The sequence below is a fragment of the Dasypus novemcinctus genome, chromosome 7 (assembly GCF_030445035.2).
Source record: "Dasypus novemcinctus isolate mDasNov1 chromosome 7, mDasNov1.1.hap2, whole genome shotgun sequence".
Taxonomy (NCBI): domain Eukaryota; kingdom Metazoa; phylum Chordata; class Mammalia; order Cingulata; family Dasypodidae; genus Dasypus; species Dasypus novemcinctus.
This window is the reverse complement of record NC_080679.1, coordinates 21,173,917-21,199,635: the sequence shown is the minus strand read 5'-3', so window position 1 is coordinate 21,199,635 and position 25,719 is coordinate 21,173,917. Positions and strand designations below refer to the sequence as shown.

Below are 25,719 nucleotides of genomic sequence, written 5' to 3'. Positions count from 1 at the left end.
TATCCTCTCCACCACCAATGCCTCTCATAGCAGGGCTTGTCAAAATACTGCTTAATTCCTAGGTTCTGTTTTTCTTGAAGCCTTCCTGGCATTTAATAATCAGTTTCTAACAATAAGGAGTGTTTATTTAAGGGTGCAACGTTACTTGATTAGCTATGGTATATGTTTTCGGAAGAGTCATTTGAATGTTGTTATATCCGTAAGCAATAGCTGCATCTTCTATAATATCACATGCATGGATAACATCAGCTCTGGTTGGAGGGATTTCAATCTCTATCTGATTCCCATCGCCTATGACTTCTGATTTTAAATACATTCTGGTCAGAAGCTTTGCAAGATTTTCTGGAGTTTCTCTGAAATAAGAATGTACAAAACATGAACTTCAGATTATTTAAAACACTTAGTTTTGAAATAGACTACTACCTGAAATAATAATCTTTCTTATTGAGTTCTATTAAACACTATACATCCTAATAGCTAATGTTTTATAATCATTTAATTTACACTGCAGGGAAAACCCTCTCCAACATTCTTGTAGGAAAAGTTAAATACTCGTTGTGTGCTTCATTCTTAATTCTCTCCAAAAGGAAATAAATAAACAAAGTTTTCAGAGCATACCTGATTCCAACTTTTTTGTTAATGAGATCAGCTCTCACTATCTCCTTTCGGTAAGCCAGTTCCTTAAAGAGAAAAAGAACTTGAGGAGTTTAAATCATTTTCTATCAAATATAGTTTTAGACTCTTTCTAATTAATTTTAATTGCTGGAATTTTATTACCCTCTCAAGAGACTTTCATTAGAGCCAGAGATTGAAAATACACTTGGTACTTTGAAACATTATTGTAGAGGAATAAATTTACTCCATTAGTTTCATATATGAGCATTCTACTTGATGGACAATTCACGCTGCTCCGAAATAATTAAAATGACAGATGTTTTCACCACTCCTCCCATTAGATACTGGTGTATTCACCATTCTAAGACATGTAAAATTCTGCTAGAGATTTTCAGTTTTATCTCATCCAAGCATGTGTGGGCAACCAAGAATAATTCAAGTGTCACAATGTACTAACTTTCACACCACCATGCTAAGTCTACAGCCTTTATGAAGACATTCCTTCGTTATTGTTTCTCTGGTGGGAGAGTGCAACCACAGCCATAGTCTAGGCTATCAGTCTGCTCTAGGATGTGGTAGGCGAGGGGTGTGCATCTCAAGAATTAGAACGCTCCCTCTCTCTAACTAACTCTACCATGTCAGGCAGGAACAAACACTGATGTATAAAACCTACAAGACATAAAATGGCAGTGTGTCTTAATCACCGCAGCAAATACTATTAGTATTCTCATTTTAGAGGTAAGAAATTTGAGTTGTAGAATAATTTAAAAACTAGTCTTAGTAGAGTGAGTGTAGCTCAGTAGTTGAGTGCATGCTTTGCTTGTACAAGGTCCTGGGTTCAATCCCCGGTACTTCCTAAAACAAACCAACCAACCCTGTCCCCCCTCAAAAAAACTAGTCCCGGATCATGACAATAGTAGGTCACAAAGCCCTCGTGCCACTATATTCCCAGTGCTTAAAGAAATGTTTGTCAGATACTATGCACTCAGTATTTCATGTGTAACTGCATGCATGCATGTATGAAGTAACAAATGGGCTCATGAATTAAATAACTAGTAAATTCAGAGAGTTTACTTCAAAGTTCACAACATTAACCATTAGTCTCTCTCTCACTTATTATCTCCCGTAGTTCTCTTATTCCAAAACTCTGTTCATGTACATAAAAAAACAAAAGACTAGAAGAGAGTTTAAAGCATTTGGGCAAATACGCTATTTCCTGTGAGAAAGAATCAATTTTCCTCAAGGGATCCTTCTCTTCTGGGAGGACACTGAGAAAAGTTTCTCTAATCTAAATATAGGAGGAAATAAATTAAGAAATGCTTAAATATCCATGTAGTACTCCTTTTCAGAAAGCCCATCATCTCAAATTTATGGAAGCTCTATATAACACAAATGATTTTAAGGAATTATCTATATGAAGAAAGGAATGAGTGAACCAAATTTTAAAATGCATTTCCCCTTTACCTTCTTGAAAATACATATTCCATTTTTATAAACATTTGACAATTCTTCATCTTAAAAAAAATTTTCTTCTCAAAACACATTATTTTAAAACAGACTAAAAAGCTATCTCTGGCTCTCTCAACTACTCCTGCAGTAAACTATAAAAATGGTCACAAATTCTTCCCCTCCTGTATCTATGGCTTTGCAATGTAACACTACAGACCCATCCATGAGGAGTTGGATTCTGTTTCTCCTCCCCTTCAAATCTAGACAAATGACTTGCTTTGGCCATTGGACTTGAAAAGTACTTGAGCACTGGACTTGCTCGCTTGCTCCTAGGAAGAACCCTGAAACCACCACCATGTAAAGAAGCACAAGCTAGCCTGATGAGAAACTCTTGTTGATCCTGCTGCCAAGAAGTAGATGTGTGAGTATCTACTACATCCTAGGTAATCCAGCTGCTGGCCAACCAACCAGCTGGCTACACAGCTAAGTGAGCCCAGAAGAACTACCTAGTTGACCCACAGAATCATAAGATAAATAAATGGTTGTTGTTTGAAGGAACTAAGTTGTGAGGTGATTAGTTACACAATAAAAACTGATACAACAACTAAATTGCAAATCAATGAAAAGAAAAAAAAGCTGATACTACCCATAAAATTTAGTCTTGGTTTCTAGTTATACACTTATTCTGAATTATATTTAATATTCTAGAATAAACTATCAGGTAAACTCTAAAATCTTCACACACAAAAAAGATGTATTCATCTTGGCAGGTTTTATCTAACTTTAAAAGCTACTTCAAAGAAACTATTCTAGGTTCTGATTCACTTCAGAAATGACAGAGGAAGGTAAAATATCTAAAGAAGAAAAGGTCATCAAGGAATGGCTTCACTGACTCGGAACCAAAGCTAAATGACTGATACTGACATGTTTTAGAATGGCCATCTTCATATTAAGTCATCTTCAGGGAAAAAGCTGAGAGTCAATTAAGAATAATACTGGTTTAGTCTTCTTGTTTTTGTTTGTGATCAAGGTCCTCTATCTTGACAATAACTGCACTTACACCTAAATTGGGCCTGGTAATATATTTGAAACGATTTATCAGTTACAGTGATGGCCTTTAGTAATTAATTCAAATGTAGACAGGTTAATTAGGTTTGGAGTGCCGAGTTTGTAATCTTACAAGGGGTGGAACTACAAATTATCCAGTTAACTAGATAAAAAGTTAATAAATCACAGGACTTATGGCTATTTACTGTTGTGGTATAATATAGTATATTGGGAGTTGAAATCAAAATGTCTGGGCTCAAAACCTAGCTCCACCACTAAAAAATAACAGACAAGTTATTTAACACCTCAACAGTATGCCATCTGGAAAAGGGCATGATAATAGCACCCACCCTCATATGATTATTGTGAGGATTAAATGAGAAAATCTATGTAAAGCACATAGTGTAGTTTGTGCCTGGCATGTGGATGCATGGATGGATGGATAGACAGATTAGATAAAGAAGAAAGACAAACAGAATGAATACATGCAATCTTTAGCCATTATTACTGTTGTTGTCATGATCATCAAGTTGCTTCTAAAATACTTACCGGAAAAGTATAAGATTTTCCATTTGGGAAAATTACCTCAGTTGCTTCAACCCTGCGGGAAGAAAAAGTCAGAAATGAAGTATTCAGGAAAAAGGCCATAAATTCTAGAAATTATGGGAAGCAGACATGGCTCAGCTGATAGAGTGTCCACCTACCATACGGGAGGGTCCAGGGTTCAATACCCAGGGCCTCCTAACCTATGTGGTGAGCTGGCCCTTGCGCAGAGCTGCTGTGCACAAGGAGTGCCATGCCACGCAGGAGCACCCCTGCGTGGAGGGTGTCCCACGTGCAAGGAATGCGCCCCGCAAGGAGAGCCGCCCCGCGTGAAAAAAAGCGCAGCCTGCTGAGGAGTGGCACCACACACTCAGAGAGTTGATGCAGAAAGATGATCCAACAAAAAAGAGATGCAGTTTCCCAGTGCCACTGAGGGTGCAAGTGGGCAGAGAAGAACACACAGAGTCGACAGATAGCAGACAATGGGGGAGAGGGGAGAGAAATAAATAAAAATAAATCTTAAAAAAAAAAAAAAAATTACATATGATGAACATATCTTTCACTTGGTTTGTCACACAATCTATTCATATTCTAACACTGTTGTTAGAATAATCTCCCTATTACAGTATTACTCTATTTTATCTTCAGTGGCTTTCATGGACTCTTGCCAATCCTGATATACACCTCCGGCTTTACCAGGGAGGTATTACGTAACAAAGGCTAACGGATACAACCACTAAAATGCAAATCAATTAAAAAAAAAAACTGAAACTATCCATACAATTTCAGTCAAGCTCCCTAAAGCTATATATTTATTTTTGAATTATAATTAATATTCTAGAATAAACTATGATACTGGCATATAATTTTTTTTCTTTTTTTTGTACCGTGGCTGATGATTCAACCTGGGAACTCAAATGTGGGAAGCTGGTGCTCAACCACTTGAGTCACATCTGCTCCCTGGTTTGTTAATTTTTTAATTGAAAAAAAAAATACATGCTTTGAAAAAAATACTGTAATATTCTTGAAACATAGGGGATATATGCTTTGTTCTTATATATACTTCTCTACATTTGTTTAAGTGTTTACAGAACCGTTTATAAAAACTTCCTTTTGCTGGTACCCCATCTTTACATTCTCAAATTCAATGAAACTTAAACACAGTTTAAATTTCATTGCCTCCATGAAGCTTTCACAGATTGCCTCAAAAATGGCCCTTACAAATAGCCAGAGTATCAATCAGTTAAACTTTTAAGGTACTTGGCACTTTTCACTTTAGACATTATTTGTGTGTATGTCTTTTCTCTCCAAGCAGATGATACATTCCAGGGAGAGCAATCACATGCTTCATCTTTATTTTTAGCAAAAGGCCTTAATGCCTTGCCTTTAGAACAGCAGGCAATCAATAAAGGTGCTGAGTAACTTACGTAAATTGATTCTCACAATATTCACTGAACATAGTGACAATAATATCAAGGACTATTTTTGCCTGCAAAAGAAAAAAAGAAATATTAATCTATAACTATATTCTCTTCACTCTGATGGAAATGAATTAATATTTAATATAATTTACTGCCCAAGCATCTAAAAATGCACATTTATATATACATTCTAAAAAAGGAATTGTAATAAAAACTTATGATCTAAAAAGGGGCTATCAAGTGCATTTATGCAATTCTCTGGATTACCATCCATGACTGAGATAAATCTTTCTCTGCCCCATCCTTTGATTTCACCAGTTTCAAAAGAGAGAAATGGCTAAATACTAGAGTAAATCTTATCCTGTCACAAGTCTCTGAATCCTAGTTCAATCCCTTACTAACAGTGTGACTTTGGACAAGTTATAATACTTACCCTCTTTGTACCTCAGTTTCTGCATCTATTAAGTGGAGATAATAAAAGTTCCTACCTCGTTTGGTTAATATGAGGATTACATGCACTAATATACATAAAATACTTAGAGCAGTGCGTGGCATAGAGTAAGGGTCACAAAGGTTTGTTATATATATATTTTTTTATTTAAAAAAAAATACACATTGGAAAGATATATGAGATATACGCTTTGCTCATGCTTTACTCTTATGTACAGTCTTTAGGGAAGAAATCCAAAGTCTATTAATAGATGAATGAATAAATTTCTTAAAAATTTAAATAGTGAAAGTATATTACTCTGACATATTTCTTTTCTTTTTTTAAGCACCAGGAACTGGGGGTTGAACCAGGGACTTCGTGTGTGGGAAGCCTACATTCAACCATGGCTTCCCTGAGTTGTTTTTTTTGTTTTTTTTGTGATTTTTTTTGCTTATTGTTTTTTGTTTTTTCAAGAGGCACCAGGAATCAAACCCAGGACTCCCATGTGGGAGGGAGCTCAACCACTTGAGCCACATCAGCTCCCCTGACAATATTTCTAAAGGGAAATATGGCACATAAAAGTTACAAATGAAATAATTTAGAATCTTCTCCATCCAATCCTCTAAGATGTACATGACTGCCATTTATCTGCCCTACTTCTATATGCCAGCCTTCTCCTGCCATTCAAAGTTAGGTTTCTTAATTTGCTTATTTGCTAACTCACTCTATGTCTTACCTAATATGTATAAAGAAGTCATGTGCAGTAGAAAAAGCTTACATAACAATCCAATCTAATAAATGTGAAACAATTAGTATTTTGTATATTCTAGGTATCTTGACGTGCACAAACCCTTTAACAATTTGTTAAATAAAACTTCTTTATAACCAGTATATATTTTTTAAGTTTACCAAGTACACAAAGGTACCAAATTATTCAATATTTAAATTAAGCCAACTAAACAAAAACAATTTATTCAGGTCTCATAAGAGCACTTATCCCAATTTCTGTTTTATAGTTATGTTATGGCAAACTCTCCCACTAGACCACAAGTTCTTTGACCTCAAGAAACATAACTCATTAAATTCTGGTATTGGAAAGACTGTACATGTTTGTTAAATATCTGTTGAATGATGAAAGTACCATAATAAAAGTACAAAACATCTATATCTTTCTAACTTTCTAAACTATGTTCCCATCTACAAAATGAGTATTACTTTAAAGTTTAGTTGTATAGTTTTGGCCCAGAAGTAAAATCATTTCTGTCTGATATATAAAAACAGAATAAAAGTCTTATTTACCTTAGTAAAGTCAGTTCCTGTACATTCAATTAATACATTTTTAGTCTTTATTGTTATTTTGGAATGATCCCCTGCAATGAACAAAAGACAATTAACCACCAAAAAAAGTGTTTTAAAAATCTCAACAAAACAGAAACTACCTTTTAAATTTTGAATATAAACTGTCGTTAGAGAGGTAAGAGGATATACAACTTTTATTTTAAGTCCCCAGTGCCAACTGGAGAAAAAGGATAAAATAAAAATTAGGCTTTATATAGTGCATACAATGTGTCAGGTGCTACAGTAAGCACTTAACATAGGATGTCTTATTTAATTTTCACTACCACCCTAAGACGTATTACAGGTAAGGCAACTAAGGTTCAGAGAAATTAAGCTACTTGACCATGATTAGAAGTTAATAAGCAGCAGGGTGATGATTTAAGTCTAGATCTGGCTAACTCCAAAGCCTATGATCTTAAATACTGTAACTGCTAGAGTCCAAAATCTAGGAGGAGATAACTCTCCTTCCCATTGTGAATCGGCTAAAGCTCCTTCTTACCTCCAAAATAGCAAACATCTATGGCTTAGACATTAACTTTTGTAAATACATTCAAGTTGTCTCATCAAAAAAGCCTTCAGAAAGGAGCTAAGAGGGTAAATTTTAGTTTAAAAATTTCAGTTTAACTATAAAACTGCAGGCAAGACCAAGTTTGACTTTGATTTTAACCAAGTTAATTACGTGCTAAAACTAAAACATCAACACCCTTTTGAAGAATGTAACAGAATCCAAAACTGGCAAAGGAGATTACAAATACTTAAGTTATATGAAAATCAGCAATGACATGTCAGATCACTCCATTTGTTGAATGAATGAATGAGAAGAGCTATCACAATCAAATCTACAAAATACCTGGGATTGTCTGGTTAATAATTATTTGATTTGAGTCAGCCAAATCTTTGAGAATGCTACAGAAATGCTAAAGAATACGAGGAAACAGCAAAAGTTAATGATGCTTATGAAAGAACTCACCATTGATGACTGGAGGCATTGAAAGAATGACACCGTTGCTATCATAGATAACTGGGTATAGGGGCTTATTTTCAATGATATGTAAATAATGCTTAAGGTGGTTGTCATTCTGAAAGGAAAAAAAGTCAAACAAAATTAGTTCTTTATTTCCATCACTATTAGTTTATATACTATATTAGTCAGCCAAAGGGGTGCTGCTGCAAAATACCAGAAATCTGTTGGCTTTCATAAAGGGTATTTATTTGAGGTAGAAGCTTACAGTTAGCAGGCCATAAATCATAAGTTACTCCCCTCACCAAAGTCTTTTGCCACGTGTTGGAGCAAGACGGCTGCCAAAGTCTGTGAGGGTTCAGGCTTCCTGGGTTTCTCTCTTTCCAGGGTTCATTTCTCTCCAGTATCAGCCCTTCTGATTTCTCCACAAGGCCAGTTGTAGACTGAGGCTCTCAAGGCTTTGCCTCTCTCCATAAGGTCAGCTGTAGACTACCAGGCAAAGAGCTCTGTCTCTCTTTCCGGGTCTACTGCCATGTCTAAGGAGATGTCTCTAGTCCTCTGTGTTCTTCTCATATGTGTTCACTTCCTGGGCTCCAGCTCAAAATCTCCAACAACAAAACTCCAACTCTCTTCTTTTGTCATGTCTTTTACCTGTGAGTTTTCCCATACACTCGGGGGGGCGGACAACGACGACGACTCAATGCCCTACTGACATGGCCCAATCAAAGCTCTAACCATAATTTAATTAAGTAAATGTGAAACTTCAGACAGACCAGTTCACAAACATAATCCAATATCTTTTTGGAATTTATAACTACATCAAACTGGTACACTCCACCCTCTGAATTCCAAAAAGACATTACAATATTTTTAAAAAACCTTAAGTCCATAACAATGCAAGTACTAAATCATTTCACAATCAATTTAAATAAATACAGTTTGACATAGGGCAAAATCCTAACTGCTATAAACCTCTGAAACTTAAAAAACGATTTATCAGCTTCCAGTACACAAATGAACAGACAAAGGATAAACATTTTCATTACAATAAGGAGAAATTGGGAGGGAAATATAAGTTATGGGTCCAGAACAGTTCAGTAAACCTGCAGGGCATCCTCCATTCGATTTCAAAGTCCGAGAGTCATTCTTAAGAAGATGGTTTCTTCTCCTTGGTGCCTTACAGGAAACCACCCTTTCCACAGGCTTGCCCAATGGCCATTTTCTTGGTTCCACCCTCAACAAGCATCAGGGTGGTGACCAAATTCTACACCTCATCCTCTGAGAGCACTGGGGTGACTGCCACACCTTACCCAATCTTTGGGTTAGAGACTTAACCCCCTAGCACAGTGAGTGAAGGCAACATCCTTCCTAACCTTTAGCATACAGTCTCAACCCTCTCAGAGCAACAAGTTGAGCACCTGGCCTTTCCTAATCCATGGGGGACAGGTCCACCTCTCTCAGACCCATGGGGCGTCGACCTCAACCTCCCTAATCCTTGAGGAATGTGCTCTACCCTCTCTGCACCCTGGGGTGGCAAAACTTTCCCAGAACATTGGGCAGGGACATCCACCCTCTTCAACTGCTGGGGCAAACTCACCCTCTCTGTACAAAGGGGTGGGGTTTCTCTCTTGGCCCAAGGCAATGTCTTAATTCTAGATCACAGCTTCCATGATTTTCCTCTTAAAGCTTTCTCCTTCAATCTCTCCTTTCCATTTCCCTTTTAGTCCAAGCTGATAGTGGTTTTGTTCATGCAGCTCTCTCAAAAAACTTGTTGGTTTAGCATGCAAGAAGCAGGGGTCCAAGCCATCAGACAGTAAGACTTTTCACAAGTCTTTCTGAAATAACTCCTCTTCAATCCTGATTTACAAGTTCCAAGTTTAGGTAAATTCTCAAAAGGGGCACTATTATTTGGGAGCTTCATTTCCAGAATCAGTTTCTGTTTTCTTTGTGTCCAACAGTTCAGTCCTCAGCTTATCTCTTTCATCTAGCATTTTGCTATAAAAGCTGCAAGGAGAAGCCAAGCCACATTCTTCGAATTTACTTTGGAAAGTTCTTCAGCTAAATGCCCAGGCTCACCACTTTCAAATTCTGCCTTCCATGAAACACCAGGAGTTAATCTTGCTAAGTTCTCTGCAACTTTAAAAGATGGATCACCTTTCCTCCAGTTTCCAACAGTTTCATCATTTACTTCTAAGGCATCATAAAAAGTCTCTTTAGCATCCATATTTCTATCAACAGTCTCTTCAAAGTGATCTAAACCTTTTCCATCAAGCATTTTACAATTCCTCCAAAAAAATATAACTTACCTGTTTATAAAACTGTTCTAGGATTTTGGCAATTGCAAAAGTACTACCCCACTCCCAGTACCAGATTCTGTATTAGTTCATAACTATAGCTATAATTCATAACTATATCAAACTGCTATACATATCTAGCTAGAAAAAGAGGGAAGTCAGAAAAACAATAGCCCCAAACTCAGAACACTCCAAATTTATAAGATTTTCTAAGATATATTAATATTTTAGCATCCTTATACAATCTCTTCTCCTATAGGGAAGAAGTGAGGATTATACAGTTGAATTGTTTTCCAAGGGTGAAAACAAATTTGCACTAGAATTATCTCAAATAAAACACAAACCATCGAACTATTTAGGTAAATAGGAAAAAATGGCTTGCAAATCATACCGAGGATAACAGCTGCAAATTTTTCTAAATGTGTCCTCCACTTCCACTATTTATTTCATACAATTTTAAGTGACTACTGGGTTTATTTTCACTGTTGGACTCTAATATGGTAATAATGGGTAGAAGACACTTGCAAGAGTATTTATTCCTCACATAAAACTAGCTGTTCCATATACTTGCATTACTTGCATGAGTTGTTTTTTGGTTTTATTTTTTTTTGAGGTATGGGGGCCAGGGATTAAACCAAGGACCTCATAAGTGGGAAGCCAACACTCAAACGCTGAGCCACATCAGATCCTGAGTTGGGCTTTTTGTTTGTTTGCTTGTTGTTTGCTTTTCTGTTTCTAGGCAGCACCGGGAACCAAACCCTGGACCTCCCATGCGGCAGGTACTCAATCCTTTGAGCCACATCCACTCCCCTGCATGTTTTAATTATATCCAAATACAAAGACTATAACGTGGAATGGTCTACTTCTGTTGTTCTCAATTCTAGCAACACATAAAAATCATCTGGGGGGAAACGGACTTTGGCCCAGTGGTTAGGGCGTCCGTCTACCATATGGGAGGTCCGCGGTTCAAGCCCCGGGCCTCCTTGACCCGTGTGGAGCTGGCCCATGCGCAGTGCTGATGCGCGCAAGGAGTGCCGCGCCACGCAGGGTGTCCCCTCATAGGGGAGCCCCACGCGCAAGGAGTGCACCCATAAGGAGAGCCGCCCAGCGCGAAGGAGGGAGCAGCCTGCCCAGGAATGGCGCCGCCCACACTTCCCGTGCCGCTGCCGACAACAGAAGCAGACAAAGAAACAAGAAACAAGACGCAGCAAAAAGACACAGAAAACAGACAACCGGGGGAGGGGAGGGGAAATAAATAAATAAAAATAAATCTTTAAAAAAAAAAAAAATCATCTGGGATGTTTAAAAAAATACAATAAAATAGAACTATGCCCAGGGACTACTCAACCATTCAAGGTCAAATGAATTAAGAGTCTCTGGGTTGGAGCCCAGGGTTCTGGTCAGGAGCCCTCATTACATTTCCTCATTCTAAGACTCGACTTCGGAAGAATTTCATGATTTATGCATAGTTATTTCACAGTATAAAAGAATATTTACCTTGTATATGTTCATCAGTTCACAAGCTGTATACTCCTTTGTCTTACTTAGAGGCTTGAATTTGATATCTGAAGGACGTTTTGCAGTGTAAGTAAATGGGCCTGACAAAGTGTCCAAATCATGGGTACCAATAGCAACCAAAGCTCTTTTCCTAAACGTTAGAGATTAGGGACAGGGGGAGACATATGAATATTCCAAAGCAGAAATTCTAAAGATAACAGACTATATATGTTCTAAAAAATTATTTTTTAGACACTTCTCTAAAGCAGACTTTTGCTATATAATAGCATCTTTAGTGTAATATAATTCCTCATCTCAATCATTATGAATACAAAGCTACTTAAAACACAATTATTCCAATAGCTGAAATAAATTCCTTGCCACTATGCTCCTCCAAATATGTTACTAAGATATTTTCAAAGTCAGCATACCCTTTACTTCCTTTTAATGTATTTGCTCTTACTTTCCTCCAATAAACATATATGCTTTCATTAAAACTGAATAAAATATGAATTTTCTGTCTTAGGATAAGATTCTGTACAAATGTGTTTTGGCTTTACTATGTTTTCCTAAATTTTCTGTCACACAGTCATATTACTTTAGTAATGGGGGAAAAACATTTTAAGAGCTGTGAATTACATTTAAAGCTTAATTTAATCTATAAGAAAAATTCAAAAGCTATTAATTTAATTTATTCCACAGGTTATTCACAAAAGATTTAAAGTAATTTTAGTAACTTACATAACATAAAAAGTAGGAGAGAAAGAAAAAAGTAGTTATATACAATAGAGCTAAAAACAATGCTAATATTAAACTTGAATATAAAGGCCTACTTGGCTTACCATGGAGGGTGATAAATTTGGCTCTAAGCTTTCTAACCACAAATTAAAATTAAGAGAAATTGGGTCAGAATTTAAGGTGTTAAGATCTGCAAAAAAATTAGTTTTCAATATATATGCACATATATTTGAGCACTTATGCATACCAACATACACATACCAGATAACATGCATTAATTAATAATCAAAGATTTTATTATTTAAGTTCATAACATGAACTAAGAATTTGTCTTTAAAATTTGTACGAAATAAATTTTGGTTAACCTCCAAGTTTGGCGAACTTTAATAAACACGGCTGAACTGAATAGAACTATTGACAAACAAAAAGGAAGTATTACTTTAATCAATGAATTATATGTTTATGTAAGATAATAACCCCAGATATACCACAGGTCAACATATATATAATTCAGTAAAGTTTAAATATATTAGCAGTTGACAGATCCATATGTAAGTCCATGTTTGGGGCTGATGTAATCAACATGGTGCTGTGAGACATCCCCTGGAAAAGTCTCCCCTCAGAATCAACCAATAAAAGGACTAATCCCCTTGCTTGGATCTCTGCAGTAAAATAGAGACTGAGGAAGAATCCTGCAAATGCTGAACCGAAGAAAAGGACACCAAAATCAGGTAGGAAACTTGCATTCCTGACCTGCCAGTCTGGACCCCTCCCACTTACTTGGTCCTGCACAGTTTGGGAGTCACACAGAGGCAACATGGCGAAGGTCTGTCTTGTGGTGGATTCAGACCATAGAGCCACTCACAGCAATGAGTTTGAACCTCTCACATATCCATATCCAGGCACAGGGAACTAATTCCACAGAGACCCAGCATGGAACACAAGCAGTGGAGGAGTGCCACATACAAATGTGCCCCCAGAGAAAAAAGGACTATGGCAGAACTGTTGGCAAGAGGTGCACACACTCAATCCAGTCTGTTTGCTAAATGCACCCACCTAAATGCAAAATTGATCTTTTTGGATTGATCCCATCTGGTTCCACAGGGCAGGATACCCTAACAAGGAAGAAACTAGATGCAGAAAACCCTCACAGAAAAAAGGGGGGGTGGGATGGAGGGTGGAAATGAACTGTTGTAAGACAGGATGGATCCCAGAACTGAAAAGCATTATAAAATGGGCACACTGAGTGAGGGAAAGAATTTAAACAAATCATAGGAGCTGGGAAGAAAATTTTGCACAAAAACAAACAGAACAGATTCCTGAAGAAGGAACAGAAAAAAGGAAGTTTTCTCTTGGAGGTGAAATAATTGCACACAAAGGGCAATCTTAAAAACTGTAATGCCTATCTAGGGCAAGAATAATGTGCAGAAGAGCTGAGAAAATCTGACCATCATAACATGTGCTACTGTAAACATCCAGAAGAATTTGCACCAAAGTTCAAAGCTAATCAACAACAAAACTCTAGGCAAGAGGGAGAAGCTGATCTTCAGAGTTAACAAATCAAAATAATCAGATGCCTAGATATATGCAATAAATTACAAGCCAAACTAAGAAAGAGAAAGATATGGCTCAATCAAAGGAACAAATTAAAACTTAAAAGGAGTCACAGAATTTAGAATTAATCAAACAAATCTCCTAAATCAATTCAAGGAGATGAAGGAAAATATGGATAGAAATAAACTAATGGCAGATATAGAGCTAAAGGTTATTAAGAAAACGTGAGCATAAATAAAAATCTGAACATTTAAAAAGAAGCATAACAGAAATTATGGGGAAGAAAGGCACAATAATGGAGATTAAAAAATACACTAGAGGCACAAAACATCAGATTTGAAGCAGCAGAAGAAAAAATCAGCAAGCTAGTAGGCAGGACAATTGAAATCATACAGTCAGAAGAACAAAAGCTAAAAGAATGGGAAAATCTGAGGTTAATTAGGATTTACTGGCAGGTGAGGACTCTGGCTCACCAGAACTATCACTCCTTAGAAAAAATTCATGATTTCCAGAAATATCAGATAAAGAAGAGCTGAAAACTGAATCAAGTGAAGGAATGCCTTTTGACTTATACAAAAACAGCTTATTAAAATGAGGTATGACCAAAACAGAAGATCTGGCTCAATCACTTACTGCCAGTCTTATTTCTTGTCAGAAATTTTAGCTTGTTCTTTATTTTAAAAGAATATTTAAGTTCTTTTGTTTACTTATTACATATTAAGCTAACAAATACTCTTTATTTTCTATTAAAAAACTGGGAAAAATATTTGGAATCACAAAAAAATTTTGCTTCTACCACTTGGTAGCAGCAAAAATATTTCAGGAAAAAGAAATCTAGTAAGCTTAAACAGGTCTGATTTTCATTTTTATTTTAAACATTTTTCACCACAGGAAAAAATGTACAGCGGTCTCCCTCAACCTTGTTCCTGGACCATCCCATATATATGAGCCCCTCTCACTCTACATCATTTACCAAATGTCAATTATTTAAAAATACAAACTTTTCTATTTTTATAGTTTACAAGATGTACATAACTGCCAATCATATCTTTTGAGCAGCATGAAACAACTAATGTTGATATATTTCAGGGCCAACACAAAGATACTTGATGTGTTAGCTAACATGTTTCTTAATATCAATAGACAGTTTCCATTAGTTTTATAATACCAAAATTAGTTCAAGGTTTCCCACTATTACCTCCTTGATCTCTACGAGTTCAGGATTTATACAGGTTTGAAGATTACTGCCCTAAAGGGAGTTCTACAGGAAATGATAGATACCAATGTCAAAGATAGAGTAAGTCAAGGCAGTCATTTAAAAGTTTCAAGTATTCTCTTAGAGATTGCTCTGTCAATTTATAACTATACTTACTCAAAAAATGAGATGAAGCCAAAAAAACTTTTACCATTTTTAAAATGGAAGATCATACCTCAAATTACCATGGTTAATACTTAATCCACTACTAGTAATTGAACTAATAAAAAAAAAAGAAAATCTCTCTTGGACTTGGTATTTCCTCTCTGTATAGTATTAAAAAGATATTTCCTGTTTCTCCATGCATAGAACATCTATAAGTAGTAACAAATATCTGTCTGTTACAACAAATTAAAACTCTCACATATTAATTTAGAAATGCTCTGAAAAAAATATGCACAGGAGAAAGGAAGGAACAAGGACAAGAGGGAAGATGGAAGGAGGAAAAACAGGGAGAGGGAAGAAAAGGGAAGTAAAGAGGAGTAGGGAAAGAGGGAGAGAAGATGGCAGGGAGAGAGGAAGATGCAACCACATACCTACAAATATTCTGATGTAATCTCTCCTGAAGTTCAATGAAGCTATCATATCGATCTTTAGTGAACTTTATATTTCGGAGAACTGCTGCTACAGCATAAGGACGTATTTTAGCTGTCTGAAATTCAAAATACCATTAGAGGTGGTAAATATTAAGGCCTTTCTTTGTAATAGCATCTTGTGATGGAAAGTTAGATGCACTCTATCACATATTTTCATTTCCAACACATATGCATTCATTCATTTATTGAACAAGTAATAAAATATAATGAATAAGAGACAAAGTCACTATTATGAAATTTACATTTCAGTGAGATTTTTGAAAATTTACCAATAATTGAGAAATAAATTAATCTTTAAGCAGTCTGCTCACCATTATTATTTTCACAAAAGATAACCAGAAGTTTAACTTTTTCTTTCTAAATTTTATTAATATACCACAATTTTAGGCAATTCAATTCCAAATGTGTTTTAAATAAACAGTTGGACATTATGTTCTAAAATTATTTGTGGAAAGCAGAGGCTTTGTTCCCTTTCATTTATTGGTAAAACTGATTGACAATTTTAAAGAGACAGAGACTATATATTAAAACACCTCCATCTTAGCAAATGATCAAAGAAAAGTGCATATGGCAGAATTTCATAAACACATGAAAGAGAATTTTTTAAAAAAGTAAAGTAAGAATTTATCGTTATTACCTCTTCTGTGATAACTAATTTCTGGATTTCTCCATTAGGCATTAAACGTTTATAGACTGGGGCCTTTATCCTAAGAGAAAATTAAAATAAATTTACATACAATTAATCAAAACATTAGAAAAAGTAATTATATTCAATGTCCATAAATAGAAAGTAAACACTAAAATTTACCTCAACCAAATGCCTAATCATCACACTGTCACCAGCACTCATCACTCATTTAAAGCCTCATAGTTTCAGTGTCTCGTCCATCAGTCAGAGGCTCTTATGGTTTTTTTTTTGGTTTTTTTTTTGCAACTGACCAGAGAATGTATAAGTAATCAAAATTTAAAAAAAATTATTTTCTGAAAGTTGTTACTGTTTCACCTCTTTTTCACTTTACATAGTCACTGTCTTGCATATTCATGACAAGAAGAAATATAAGGTGCCTTAAAAACTTCTTCATTATATATTTGGAGATTGAAACTAGAGAGGCTGATCACCTTGGTAAAGATCATTTGGCCATTATAAGATCTTTTCCCCAATTAGGAAGCTCTACTCCTGAGTTTCCATAATATTCTTAAGAGAGTAACAAATCAAGTTTTGCCGTTTCTACTTTTCCTCCCAACCTTTAACAAATCCAATGAACCATCCATTCTAATTGGATTACTGAGGGAAATCACAAATCTGCTAAAGAATTTTTTAAATTTGGTAAGTTAGAAAATCATTAATCATACCAGTTTTAAAATATGCTCCAAAAAGTGACAGGCTATTACTCACTATTCAGGCAAAATTTCAAAGGGCTATAATCTACATGAATCTTATTCTCCAAACAACAGTTTTTCTGATTTATACAAAACTAAAGCTATGCACCTGTCTGTGGCAATTTGAGATTATTTGTGAATCCCTAAAAGATAAAAGATTATGCTTGTAAATTAATCTATTCCTCTGGGCATGATACCTTTGATTGTCTTAAATTCAAAGGATTTAAGTTTACTTTATAAAATTAATTTAGGGCTTTTGATTCCACCATATCAGTAGGGCATGACTCAGGTCAGTCCCTAGCCCTTGGTGGGCTAATATAAACAGACACTCACTCAAGAAGAAAGGGGAAGTGCTTCCTGAAAAAACAAAAACAAGCAAGCAAAACAAATGAAAAAACCAACTCAGAGGAGCTGATGTGAATCAGTGGTTGAGCAATTTCCCACATACAAGGTCCCAGGTTCAACGCCCAGTCCCTGTACCTCAAAAAAAAAAAAAGACAACACGGGAAGAGAAGAGAACTTTGTCATTTTGTTCCTGCTATGTGATAGAAAGGAGAAGGCTCAAATAGGGAGAGTCCCAGGGAAAGATGGGCTATTTGCCTGATGCTCACAGCTGACCCTGGGAAGAGAGCCGAAATTGGGAAACCCTGAGAGATGAGCCCTGACCAGGAGAGAGGACTGGAAGCCTGGAGGCAAAGAACAGACCAGGAAGAGATCAGCAACCATCTTGCTTCAACACAGGGCAACTATTTTGGTGAGAAAGCAGCCTAGAGTTGGACTCTTTAGGGCCTTATAACTGTAAGCTTTTACCTCAAATAAATAACCCTTTATAAAAGCCAATAGGGTTGCTGATGTGGCTCACTGGTTGAGCACGGGCTTCCCATATGAGAGGTCTGGGTTCAATCCCTGGCCCCGGTGCCTCAAAAGTTAAAAATGTAAAAATAGAAATTTTTTTTTAGAAAGCCCCTTTGGCAAACTAATACACTGTCCAACATGTACTGTCCCTAGAAACTTTAATGGAGTTGCTGGTAAAAAATGGATTGAAAAAGAAAAGGAAAAAACAAAAAAAGCAAAAAACACAACTTAACAAAATATTAATGTACATACTTCTTTACCTTTCTTTAAAGACTTGAAGTCCTCGGACCAATCCTTCCAGACACAGGAGATCATATCTATTGGCAGGAACATCAATTTTGTAAAGAACTGTATCAGAGGCCCCCTTGGCCTTTTCATTTCCTTGTTCCTTACTTATAATTTCCTTCTCGGAAGTCTAAAATGAGACCAAAAAGAAAGAAAAACCTTTAATCTACTTTATGTCTCTATAAATCTGCTTATTCTAGATATCATTTTTTAAAATATTTAAATCATTACACAATAATCAGAAGACAAGGAGAGTGTCATAATTTTGATAAACAATTCCTTAAAAAATATGTGAGATTATTTTACAAGGAGAACAATGTGTATAGTAATTAGTTAGGAATGAACTGATGTGGGTAAACAGGCACGGGGAAGGGTGGGTGTGGAGGCAAAGAAGACAGAACAAGGGGCAGCTGCAGGACACCGAGACAACAAAGGAGACAGAGAAATTCTGATAAAAGCAATGTTCCCACTGCTTCCCAGGTCCCTTCCCATGATAAATCTGTATAAGGGCAGCTCACTGTCAGGGAGCTCACTGTAATTTGGAGGTTATTTGAGGTATTATACCTATTTCCATAGCATCAGCTTGATAACTTGAGATGCCTGCATATAGAATAAGGCATGGACTTCTTCTGAGACTTTAATCAAAGCAACACAGTCTTAGAACTGGAACTTAGTCCCCTGAACACAGAGCACATAAAAAACAGGAGTATATCATCTTTGTCTAACTCTAAGATAGCAAGATAAACTAAAGTAAACCTCTGGAAAGTGAAAGTTCATACACAGATTATTTGAGAAATAAATATCCAATACATACAACTTCATCAAGTTCCAGACCAAATTCAAAGCATAGTTCATCAAATTCTTCATTGGCTAGAAAAATAAAAGATAACTGTTAATTTTAATCTTTTCAGCATAACATATAAATTGCATTTTTCCTATTCATTTCCTGACATTAAGCATGCTAAATCTTGGGCATCTGATATCACCATTTAAAAATAAAATCTTGACCCCCACACACCAAAAAAAAAAAAAAGGTTAAAAAAAAAAAAAACTAATAAAGAGCTGACTGACTAATGTATACCAATATCAGTTACAGAATTAGGTTACCTGCACTGGGAATTTTCCATTTACTTAAAAGAAAAAGAACCCCTCAACCTGTTAAGTAGGGATTAAATAAAGAGTAAGCTCCAATTCGGAAAGCCAACCTAATAGAATAATATCTATTAAGTTCTATCATGTGAAATTTTTTTTTAATTTATTTCTCTCCCCTCCCCCCCCAGCTGTCTGCTCTGTGTGTCCATTCGTTGCGTGTTCTTCTGTGACCACTTCTATCCTTATCAGCAGCACTGGGAATCTGTGTTTCTTTTTTTTGTTGCATCATCTTGTTGTGTCAACTCTCCGTGTGTGCGGCACCATTCCTGGGCAGGCTGCACTTTCTTTCGCACTGGGTGGCTCTCCTTACGGGCGCACTCCTTGCACATGGGGCTCCCCTACGCGGGGGACACCCCTGCATGGCACTGCACTCTTTCCATGCATCAGCATTGCACGTGGGCCAGCTCCACACGGGTCAAGGAGGCCCGGGATTTGAATAGCAGACCTTCCATGTGGTAGGCGGACACCCTATCCATTGGGCCAAGTCCGCTTCCCATATCATGTGAAATTTTTTGAGGTAGCCTGATATTTGGCTTTGGAGCAAGTTGATCAGAGTTTGAATTCTGACTTTGATACTTACTAGTTCTTAGAGCTTGGCACTTTATGTAAAGTTTCGGAGCCTCATCCTTTAAGTGGCATTTTATAGCATTTATAGCATTTAACTGTTGGGAAGAATTAAATGAGATTGCACGTGTAATGGGCCTGGCATGGTGGCCTGAAATAGTAGATATGTGTGGCAGTTTGAGATTACTTTATGAATCCCAAAAAGAGAAAGATTATGCTTTTAAACTAATCTATTTCTGTGGGTGTGATACCCTTTGACTGCACTAAATTCAGCTGAGATTCCTTTGATTAGATTACTTCATAAGATAGGTTCAGGACTTTTGACTGGAGTACATCAGTAAGGCGTGACTCAGGTTGAGTCTCTGTCCCCTTGCTGGGTCTGATATAAATCCAGAGACAGACAGACAGACAGACACAGGAAAAGGAAGCTGTCATGTTTGGTCCTGCCATGTAAGAAAAGACTAAGGGATCATTTGAGCACTAAACTCCAAGAGGCTGGGCCCACAGAGCAGCTCAAGAGATAGAGCCCAGATGGGAAGAATGAAAGCTCGGCAGAGATTGGAGGCCAACTTGCTTCAATGTGGCAGCTGACTTTGGTGAGAAAGCATCTCCAATGGTGCCTCAGTTTGGACTTTTCAAGGCCTTGGATCTGTAAGCCTTTACCCCAAATAAATTCCCTTTATAAAAGCAAACCCATTTCTGGTACTTTGCATCAGAGCCCTTTAACAAACAATACAATATGTAATAGTTGTCTTCCTTATTGTCAAAATATATTTCAGTTTGCTTTCCTATCTGATACAGTATTTTCAAAGTTTTCATGTTATCAAAAATTGAACACAAATCATATCATTACCAATACATTCTAGTGAAAAGTATTCCTGATAAATTCAATTCAATTTAACAAATATTTACTGAGCATCTACTATATGCCTGGCACTGAATTAGGTGGCAGGGCTGCAAAGATAAAGAAAGCACAATTCCTGACTTAATTGTTTCCTACTCTAGTAAAGACATGTAAATAAATATAATAAATATAATTATGTTAAGTGCAATATACAGGGGTTGCACAAAATATTCAGCTCCATTAGGGTTAGCAAAGGCTTCACAATTTGTGGGGAGGGTGGTAGACAGTATGATGGAACAAGTAGATGGAAGCCAATTCATGACATGCCATAGGATTTACACTGCCCTGCAGGGAACGGGGAGTTATACTGCAGGATGTTCAGTTGGGCAAAAACTTGATTAGCTCTGCATTTCAGGAGGACTGTAGACTGGTGGCAGAGTGGAAGATAAACTGGCTCAGGTAGTATACTGCCAACAGTACAGGTACCTATAGTGAGGGTTGATTTAAAGCAGCAGCACAGGAAAGAAGGAATGAATATGAGAAATACTAAAAAAGCAGAATCTATGAGACTCAATGGCTGGCATCAGTGAAGGGTTGAAGCACCAAGGAGCCAAGAGGCAGCAGACTTGGGTCCAGTGATTAGGGCGTCCATCTAGGACATGGGAGGTCCGCGGTTCAAACCCTGGGCCTCCTTGACCCGTGTGGAGCTGGCCCATGTGCAGTGCTGATGTGCGCAAGGAGTGCCCTGCCAGGTAGGGGTGTCCCCCGCGTAGGGGAGCCCCATGCACAAGGAGTGCGCCCCATAAGGAGAGCCACCCAGTGCGAAGGAAAGTGCAGCCTGCCCAAGAATGGTGCCGCACACACGGAGAGCTGCCACAACAAGATGACGCAACAAAAAGAAACACAGATTCCCGTGCCGCTGACAACAGAAGCAAAGAAAACACAGCAAATAGACAGAGAACAGACAACTGGGGGGGAGGGGAGAGAAATAAATAAATAAATAAATCTTTAAAAAAAACAAACAAAAAAACAGGGAGCCAAGAGCCCAGAGGGTGGGGCAAAGAGCCATTTGCCAGCTGGGTTTCAGAATTGCCATGGACCAGTGACTCCTTTGTGTCTCCCATTTCCCCCCATTTTGAACAGGAATGCCTACAGTGGTTTATGCCTGTCCCACCATTGTACCTTAGGTATGTGGGGGATAGATAACCTGTCTCTTTAGTTTTCAGATCAAGAATAACTATACTCAAGGAGCTATACTTAAATCTGAAGAGCCTCAAGATTCTGGACTGTTGAGTTGCTGCTGTAATGGGACGACACTTCTGGGGGCCTTGGGAGGGGGGAGTATATTCTGACCAATAGCACAGAGCAGAAGAAATGGCCTATCACTGTGGTGTTATTTAGAAACTTCAGCGTCTATACTTGAGCACCATCTCACCTGCCTGCTCTCTTTGGGATCTCTTACTCTGTAAACAGCCTTATGGAGATACTAATGTAAGAGGAACTAAAGCCTCTGATCAAAACCATCAAGGCTCTGAGGCCCATCAATACCCCATGAGTGGGTGGCGGACTTGGCCCAGTGGTTAGGGTGTCCGCCTACCACATGGGAGGTCCGTGGTTCAAACCCCAGGCCTCCTTGACCCGTGTGGAGCTGGCCAACGCACAGTGCTGATGCGCGCAAGCAGTGCCCTGCCATGCAGGGGTGTCCCCATGTAGAGGAGCCCCATGCCTAAGGAGTGTGGCCCGTATGTAAGGAGAGCCGCCCAGCGCGAAAGAAAGTGTAGCCTGCCCAGGAATGGTGCCACACACACGGAGAGCTGACACAACAAGATGACGCAACAAAAAGAAACAGATTCCTGTGCCGCTGACGACAGAAGCAAAGAAGACGCAGCAAATAGACACAGAGAACAGACAACTGGGGTGGGGGGCGGAATGGGGAGAGAAATAAATAAATAAATCTTTAAAAAAAAAACCACAGGAGTGAATACAAAACAGATTCTCCAGTCCCACTTGGGCCTTGAGAGGACTACAGGTTCTGGCTGCTTGAACACAACCTGAGAAGAGACACAAAGCCAGAAACACTCTCCTAAGCCACTCCCTGATTCTTGACCCTCAGAAACTGCATGAGATAATAAAAGTTTGTTGTTTTAAGCTGATATATTTTGGGATAATTTCTTATACAGCAATAAGATAATATAATGGTTACTGACCAAACTGTATGGAACTATTAAAAACCCCATAATGAATCTTAATTATCATTCGATTGTTTTGTCCCTTTCAGCTATACTTCATATGCTAAGAAGCAGAGGAGAACCTGCAATAAATGCACGGTTAATAATTTCCTCTAACAAAATGACACGCTGAAGTATCTACATCTTAGGAGTTGTATGATGAACACACACAGCTCTGGCAATATTACCAGCCATTACACCAAGCAAGAACAGGACCAGAATGGAAGAACAGCAAAATTCAATCCGTTAACAGAAAATGGGTGGCAAGAAGAGAACAGATGATCAGAAAGATGATTTAAAAAAAAAAAAATAGAATAGGGAGACAAAGTTGCCCCAGAGGAGTCTGAAACTCAAAATCATCAGAATAACAAAAAGAGATTGAGAGTGAAATATCCTTGTAAGCAAAGAAATGGTGAAGGAGAAGAAGGTGGTGACTGATAGAAGGAAACGGGATTTGGAATAAATGAAAAGCAATTCTTGGAGAGGCTGAAAAAAAAAGTGTGGGCAGGAGACTGAATAAGACATTATCTGGAAATGAAAAAGAAAAGAGGAAGACTGAAAACAAAACAAAACAAAACAAAAAGGAATAAGAAACAAGATAGATCTACACTATCTGGAAACCAGATGCTTTTCTGAACATGCTTTTCCAACTCTGAACTCAATCTAATTAAGGGTTAAAAGTTTCAAGAAAGAACATACCAAATATAAACTAGTAATTATTTCTGACTTGTCTGATGTACTTATCAATAACATCAATCTTTCTGACTGGAAATTTTAAAAATAGCCAATAGATAACCAATCTATTTGTGAAAAATCAAATTTACCTGATCTTTCTTCATATTAAAAAAAGTGGACGGAGCAGTTAGGGAATACATTAAAACATCAGAAGACGGTACATAAGGTATAAATCTCACTATTTTAAAGATTTATTCTATTTATTTATTTCTCCCCCCACCCTCCAATCTCCCGTTCTGTGCTCACTGTCTGCTCTCCTTGTCTGTTTGTTGTGTGCTCTTCTTTTTAGGAGCAACCAAAACCAAACCCAGGACCTCCCAAGTGGGAGGGAGGCACCCACTGGTTTGCATCATCTCCACTTCCTCACTATTTTAAAAGACCTGGGTTATTTAATTTTCCAGAGATAAGATAACTGGAAGGGAAATTATTATATATGCTTTGAACAAATATTTGCCACATACCATTTTGCACAATTCAGCATATAACAAACTATTAGATAGCATATGATTTAGAAAGATAGGTAAGAAACGCAAAGAAGCACATTACAAAATAAAAAGTGATTAGGGAATTAAAGGGTGAAGTTACTACTTCTACTTTCAAAAATTTAAGTCAGAACTTTAAGGAGAAAAACGCTTCAAGGATAGACAGTATTTGAAAATAGACCTTTTTAAAAGTTCTTTGAAAGTTAACTTTATTTTCCTATTAACATCTGAGAAATATCTTATGCTGTCCCCAACTGTCACTAAACCGATTTGGGCTTTGTTATCATACTGGGTCCTAGAACCAAAAACACAGTCGCTACAGCTTTTATGCAACCTGATAATCATGGGGTGGGGTAGATTTCATTTCTTAACTGTACTTAATATATCACTTTTTAAAATGGTACTGTTTTAGACCCGAAAGAGGGACGAAGTGCATCGAGAACACAAATATCACCGAGTAAAGACTCCTCATTCAATTCTCAGCTCAAATGTTACAACACTAACTCTGTTCTTAGCACAATGCCCTCTTTTATTTCCTTCATAGCATTTAATATTATGCGAAATGATTTCACTAATGTGCTGGTTGACTGTTGTCGGTCTCCCTCATGGACCTTATTGTGTCGTGTTCACCGCTGTATTTCCAAGTGCTTAGACAGTAAAGATTAATAAAAATAAAACAAAGACAGACGGAATGCAGTTCCCCCTCTCCTCTCAAACTCCTACTCCCACCTTCTCAAAATTATGTTTCCAAAGCCCTCGTATTACTGCACTCAACTAGTGCACTGGGGACGCAACCCGAGGCTTCACGCCTCTGCCATCCCACAGCACCAAGATCGGAGTAGTAGGCGCTCAATGAATGAATGACCCGGCGTGTGCGCATGATGCAACCGCAGGCACAGAGACGCCGGTTTCGAGACCGGCGCTCAGAGGCTGGAGTCCAGCCGGGTGGCCCTGGCCGTCAGCCCTTCCTGTGCAGCCCCCCGACCGGGCTCCCGGGCAGCAGTAACGACGTCAGGACGCCACGCGGAGTGTGAAAGCCCAGCCCCCGAAGAGAGGCACCAGTCCAGGCTATAGGGCCAACACTCACTGTAAATCCGGCCCAGTGCTTTGAAGAGCAGATCCCGCTTCACACTAACAGTCGGCATGGCGAATCAAGAGCACTGCGCCTGCGCGGCGAGCCCGCATAGGACTCGATGACCGAGGCGTGGAGGACCCCAGCGTTCCCTTGCGGGCTGTCCTAAATACTGCCTGTCTGCTTCCAAGGGCTCCTGTTCCCGTTTTTCATCTGAAGTCAAATGTTTTGCAGTTCTATATCTCATAAAATTTAGCTGCATTATACGAATAACCTAAAATCTGAGAAAAGAGATAGAATTGGGATAGAAAAGATGGACTTTGACTGGCAGTGAAGTGGACAGATGGGTTTTTTCAGCCGGGAAGACCCAGCGCCTCTGGGGCG

The 25,719-nt window shown here is 37.8% G+C and overlaps 1 protein-coding gene across 1 annotated transcript in view; it reads right to left on the bottom strand.

Annotated features, from left to right (window-relative positions):
* The window catches only part of FARSB (phenylalanyl-tRNA synthetase subunit beta), a 71,583-nt gene extending 46,128 nt beyond the window's left edge, over positions 1–25,455 (bottom strand). Inside the window, exons 1-12 of the mRNA XM_004453105.4 lie at positions 25,351–25,455; positions 19,073–19,128; positions 18,234–18,388; positions 16,376–16,445; positions 15,679–15,794; positions 11,596–11,746; positions 7,814–7,922; positions 6,805–6,875; positions 5,082–5,143; positions 3,661–3,712; positions 619–680; positions 146–353 (exon numbers count right to left, since the gene is read on the bottom strand). Coding sequence (XP_004453162.1) covers positions 146–353; positions 619–680; positions 3,661–3,712; positions 5,082–5,143; positions 6,805–6,875; positions 7,814–7,922; positions 11,596–11,746; positions 15,679–15,794; positions 16,376–16,445; positions 18,234–18,388; positions 19,073–19,128; positions 25,351–25,408 — 1,170 coding nt within the window. The 5' untranslated portion in view covers positions 25,409–25,455. The remainder of the gene's footprint in view (positions 1–145; positions 354–618; positions 681–3,660; positions 3,713–5,081; positions 5,144–6,804; positions 6,876–7,813; positions 7,923–11,595; positions 11,747–15,678; positions 15,795–16,375; positions 16,446–18,233; positions 18,389–19,072; positions 19,129–25,350) is intronic.
* Between the last annotated feature and the right edge of the window lie 264 nt (positions 25,456–25,719).